This window comes from Lynx canadensis, chromosome B3, assembly GCF_007474595.2.
Source record: "Lynx canadensis isolate LIC74 chromosome B3, mLynCan4.pri.v2, whole genome shotgun sequence".
Lineage (NCBI taxonomy): Eukaryota > Metazoa > Chordata > Mammalia > Carnivora > Felidae > Lynx > Lynx canadensis.
This window is the reverse complement of record NC_044308.2, coordinates 146,464,379-146,470,332: the sequence shown is the minus strand read 5'-3', so window position 1 is coordinate 146,470,332 and position 5,954 is coordinate 146,464,379. Positions and strand designations below refer to the sequence as shown.

The window sequence follows — 5,954 nt, the reverse complement described above, 5'->3', positions numbered from 1 at the left end:
TCAGTCAGAGAAAGACAAAACTCATATGAGTTCACTCATATGAGGACTTTAAGAGACAAAACAGATGAACATAAGGGAAGGGAAACAAAAATAATATGAAAACATGGAGGAGACAGAGCATAAGAGACTCATAAATATGGAGAACAAACAGAGGGCTACTGGAGGGGTTGTGGGAGGGGGGATGGGCTAAACTGGTAAGGGGCACTAAGGAATGTACTCCTGAAATCATTGTTGCACTATATGCTAACTAATTTGGATGTTAATTTTTAAAACTGAAAATAAATACTAATTAAAATTAAAAAATTAAAATATTGTAAGAGAAAATAATGTGTAATCATGCTGTTGAGGTAAATATTTCTTTAAGATTATGCCGAAGCCTCCATTAATAAAGGTAAAAATCCAAAACTGAAAAAAAAAAGAATTCTTCATATTGTCACACCGCCATCCACACAAACTAATATAGAAGTGCGTCCCTACCCTGTCATTCACTTTTACACAATCAAATCTAAGTCTGGAGCTTGATATATATGTCAGAAGACATGCAAATGGGGCTCTCTCTGTGCTGATAAAACCAGCCCAGCCCCGACCCTGCAGCTGGGAGACGAGCCCCAGCCCCAGGAGTCCCAGGTGTTCCCATTCTGTGATCAGCACAGAACACACACACCTCACCATGGAGTTTGTGCTGGGCTGGGTGTTCCTGGTTGCTCTTTTAAAAGGTAATTCATAGTGAACGAGGGACACTAAGTTGTGAATGGAAATGAGTGAAACAGTGGATGTGTGACAGTTTCCTGACCATGATGTCTTGTGTCTGCAGGTGTCCAGTGTGACGTGCAGCTGGTGGAGTCTGGGGGAGACCTGGCGAAGCCTGGGGGGTCCCTGAGACTCACCTGTGTGGCCTCTGGATTCACCTTCAGTAGCTATGGAATGAGTTGGGTCCGCCAGGCTCCAGGGAAGGGGCTGCAGTGGGTCACAGCAATTAGTGGTAGTGGAGGTAGCACAGGCTACGCAGACTCCGTGAAGGGCCGATTCACCATCTCCAGAGACAACGCCAAGAACATGCTGTATCTGCAGATGAACAGCCTCAAGACCGAGGACACGGCCACATATTACTGTGCGAAAGACACAGTGAGGGGACATCACTGGGAGCCCAGACACAAACCTCCCTGCAGGAGGGGATCAGCACCACCAGGGGGCGCACACTATGCACAATTCTCCTTTGTGTTCCCAGGAGCAGGTGCAGATGGAGGTTACAGACAGGTTTCCTGTCAGGGTCTGGGGCTTCCTGTCCACACAGCAGTTTCCCCAGGGAGCCTCCCTGGTTATATGATTCTGTGTGTACCTATTAACTCTCTGAATTAGCAACTGGGTTCTCATAGGGAAACTAGACTAACATGCACAAAGACACAGTTGTTTGCACTTGCTTACTCTGGTCCCTCAACATGAGTGAATTACAGATTTCCTGAGGCACAACAGCTGCACCTTTACAGGATTCCCAGATGCGCTCCCTGTGCAACCAGGACCACAGGATCCCACAGCTCCTCCTTATCCTCATCCAGCCCTTGTCCCAGTCAACCAACGTGACACTTTCTTCATAGCCCTTTGCTACTCAGGACTTTAAATGAGCTACAGTTTTATTCAATTACTCTAAAAGAGAGACAAACAATCTCCATGTATTAGTCAAGATTCCCCTGAGGAACACAACCCAAAGGTCATTGGTTTCCATAACTAAATATGTTGAGAAGTCCCATGATCCACTGTCACAAGCTGAATACCCAGGAAAACCAGTGATGTAATTCTTGTCTGATTCTGACTAGTGTCTAGTCTCAGAACCTGGAGAGCTGATGATGTAACTCTCAGAAAAAGGGCCGGAGGAGACCAATATTTCAGTTCAAACAAGCACATGGGAAGTAAAAATGAGGGAATTCGTCTTCCATCTGCATCAGATTCTATTCACAACCTTAATGGAATGGGTGGTGCCCAGGCAGAAAGAAACCATGGATGGAAATGCCAATCTCTTCTGGAACACATCACAGACATCCACAGAAACAGTGGTGAATCTGGGCACCCATGACGCAGTCAAGATAACCTATAAAGTTAATAATGACAAGTCAACCTCCTGTAAACGTGGAGCTCAAAGACTGAAGATTTAAAAGACGATCCCATCATTGGGGTGGAGTCTGGTGGGCACAGCAGTGCTCCTGTGGAGGAGGGCAGAGGCCCATAAGGGGAACTGTGGTCTGAGTATCCCCTGGGTCGCATGGGGAGAGACAATTCCCTTCGTGGAGTGCATTTGGGAGATGGGGTATTGCCTCTAATAGGACAGGAGAGCTGACAGGCACCGTTAAAATTCCCTGATCGTTAGCACAGGAGCTTCTTCGGAGAGCAGCTAGCTGGACGCTGCCTTCTGGTTGTTCTTCATCATGTACTCCAAGCCCCTAGTGTTCATGCAACTGCCCATCTGGGGTAAACCAGCTCCAGGCACAGCACATCAAGACCCTCTCCCAGAGGATCAGTGGGGTCCCTGTCATATTGAGTTCACAAAACTTGGAGTTTTCAAACCCAGCTAGAGCTCCTGAGATAAAACATAAGAGCCCTGTGCCACCAGATGGGCCAATGGCTTGGACGCAGACAGGGTGAAAGCAATTCTGACAGAAGCCTGGGACCCACAAGTGTTCTCTCTGTGTGAGGGCTTCCCGAACAGGGGAGGCTGGGAACTCCAACTCAAGGGACTAGAGAGGGAGCTGATGCCAATATTTCCTCCCACCAATCAGCATGGACAGATTTCACTCAGCAGCACAGCATACCCAGTGGAAGCTGAACCACTAACACCAAGCTCCACCTACTCCAGTCCCCATCAAGTGCTTGCTTACTAGGAAAGAGTGCCTGGCAAGCAGACCACCACTGCACCCCTTCCTCCAAAGGCCACCGTAAACCCCCACACGCACCAAGTCAGCTGATCATACAGTGAGGCATATCCTCAACTCTAGGAGAGATAGGAATTAGCCTCTTTTAACAAGCAGACCAAACTCACCTAGTGAAAACTCACAACACTGGGGACAAGGTCCAACACTCCCCACTGGAGACAAGGAGAAAATCTGCAGAGGACGCTCCTGAGGGACAGAGCAGCCAAAACACGACAGCACAGTGCCATGGAACATAAAACAAATGCTTCATGAAGTGTCAGGCCCTGGACAGTATGTGAACACTTCTCTAGAAAGTATGTAAACACTTTCTAGAAGCAGAAAACATAACAATATTTTCTAAAACATTTAAGAAGGCAGAGACATAGACAACAACATGATGGAGGAATTCATCCTAAAAGAAAAAATGATAAAAGGTCATTGTGAGGGATACAATTAAACACATAAACTAGGGGCACCTGGGTGGCACAGTCGGGTGAGCGTCCGACTTCAGCCAGGTCACGATCTCGCGGTCCGTGAGTTCGAGCCCCGCGTCAGGCTCTGGGCTGATGGCTCAGAGCCTGGAGCCTGTTTCCGATTCTGTGTCTCCCTCTCTTTCTGCCCCTCCCCCGTTCATGCTCTGTCTCTCGCTGTCCCAAAAATAAATAAACGTTGAAAAAAATAAAAAAATTAAAATAAAAACACATAAACTAAAATGCCTCAAACAGAATTGCTAAAAACTCTCATAATGAAACAGGATTTTCAAAAAGTACGATAAGGATACTAGCTGTGCTTGAGGAAAATATATGAGACATGAGGGATACCCTTACTGCAAACAGAAAAGACCTAAAAACTAGTCAGCATGAAATTTTAAATGTTGTAACCGAGATGTGAAACTGATTGGATATAATGACCTCAAGGCTGAAAGAAGCAGATGAATGAGGAAGGGACATAGAAGATAAAATTATGGGGGAAATGAAGTTGGAAAGAAGAGGAAACTTAAAATATTGCATCACAAACGTACACTTAGGAAAATCGGCAACCCCATAAACTGTAATAACATTCTTTTGAAACGAGTCCCAAAAGAATAAGAGGGAGAAAAGGGGGGATACATTTTAGCTGAGTGAATTATAGTGAAAATTTCCACAAGCTGGGGAAGGAAACAGACATCCACATCTAGGAGGCAAAGACAACTCCCATTAAAATAAAAACTAAAATAAAAAGCAGGCCAACACTGAGACATATCATAGGAAAATGGCAAAATATCCACATAAAGAAAAACCATAAAAGCATCAACACAAAAGAAGTTGCTAACTAACAAGGGAAGATTAAAAAAAAAAACTATGGCAGATGTCTCTACAGAAACCTTCATGCAAGGAGGGAGTGGCATCGTATCCTCAGCATGCGCAACTGAAAATTATGCAGCTAAGAATACTTTCTCCAGTAAGGCAGTCATTCAGATACAAGGAGTGATAGAATTTCCCAGACAAACAAAAACCAAAGGAGTTCATGGCCTCTAAATCAGCCCTGCGAGAAATTAAAGGGGACCCTTTGACTGGGAAAGGAAGACTAAAAGTAACAAAGACTAGAAATAAACAGAGAAAATCTCCAGAAACAATGACTTTGGAGGTAATACTATGGCACTAAGTTTATATCTATCAATAATTACTGTGAATGTAAATGGGCAAAATATCCAATCAAAAGACATAGGTGTTTCAACCTAAAACACCTGTAGTTTGAAAGTGAGGGGAGGGTGAACAATTTATCATGCTAACGGACGTCAAAAGAAAGTTGTAGTACCACACTCATATCACACTAACTACTTTTCAAACCAAAATTTGTTACAAGAGATCAGGAAGGAAGTATATCATCATAAAGGGGTCTATCCAACAAGAAGATCTGAAGCTTTAAATATTTATACCTCAAAAACGTAAGCACTGAAATATATAACTCAATTAATAAGAAACATAAACAAACTCATTGACAACAGACAATAGAAATAATAGAGAACATTAATGTTCCACTTACAACAATGGAAAGACAATCTAAGCTGAAAAGCAATAAGAAAACAATGGCTTTGAAAGACACATGGACTGAATGGAATTAACAGATATATTCACAACATTCCATCCTAAAGCACCAGAATACACATTCTTTTTGAGTGCGCATGGAACATTCTCCAGAACAGATCACACACTATGTCACAAATCAGCCCTCTACAAGTGCAAAAAGACTGAGATCATTCCATGCGTATTTTCAAACCACAACACTATGAAACTTGAAGTCGACCACAAGAAAAATTTGGGCAACACCACCAATACATTAGGTTAAAGAACATTGTAGTAAAAGCGGAATGAGATTTTCAGGAAATTACAGAAGCAATAAAAAATACATGGAAGCGGGGCGCCTGGGTGGCGCAGTCGGTTAAGCGTCCGACTTCAGCCAGGTCACGATCTCGCGGTCCGTGAGTTCGAGCCCCGCGTCAGGCTCTGGGCTGATGGCTCAGAGCCTGGAGCCTGTTTCTGATTCTGTGTCTCCCTCTCTCTCTGCCCCTCCCCCATCCATGCTCTGTCTCTCTCTGTCCCCAAAATAAATAAACGTTGAAAAAAAATTAAAAAAAAATACATGGAAGCAAATGAAAATGAAAACATGCCAGTTCCAAACCATCTAGATGCAGCAAAGTTGATGGAAGACTGAAATATATAGCAGTACAGGCCAAACTCAAGAAAGAAGAAAGGTCTCAAACACACAACCACTTTACAACTAAAGGAGCTAGAAAAAGAACAACAAATGAACCCTAAAGCCAGCAGGAACAGATAAACAAAGAAGACTGGAGAAGAAATAAATGATATAGAAACAAAAAAAAACAGTAGAACAGATGAATGAAACTATAAGTTGGTTTCTGTAAGAATAAATAAAAATGAAAACCCATGGGCAGACTTGGCAAAAACAAAAGAGAAAGGACGAAAGTAAATATAATCAGAATTTGAGAGGAGACATCGCGACTGACACCACAGAAATACAACTATGAGAAAATAGTTTGGAGATTTATAT

At 43.3% G+C, this 5,954-nt stretch overlaps 1 gene segment (V, D, J or C); it reads left to right on the top strand.

Annotated features, from left to right (window-relative positions):
* Positions 1-579: 579 nt before the first annotated feature.
* Positions 580-3,712, top strand: LOC115508071. The segment is given in 3 exon segments: positions 580-716; positions 815-1,125; positions 3,671-3,712. Coding segments are annotated over 3 exon segments (384 nt in total).
* The last annotated feature ends 2,242 nt before the right edge of the window (positions 3,713-5,954 follow it).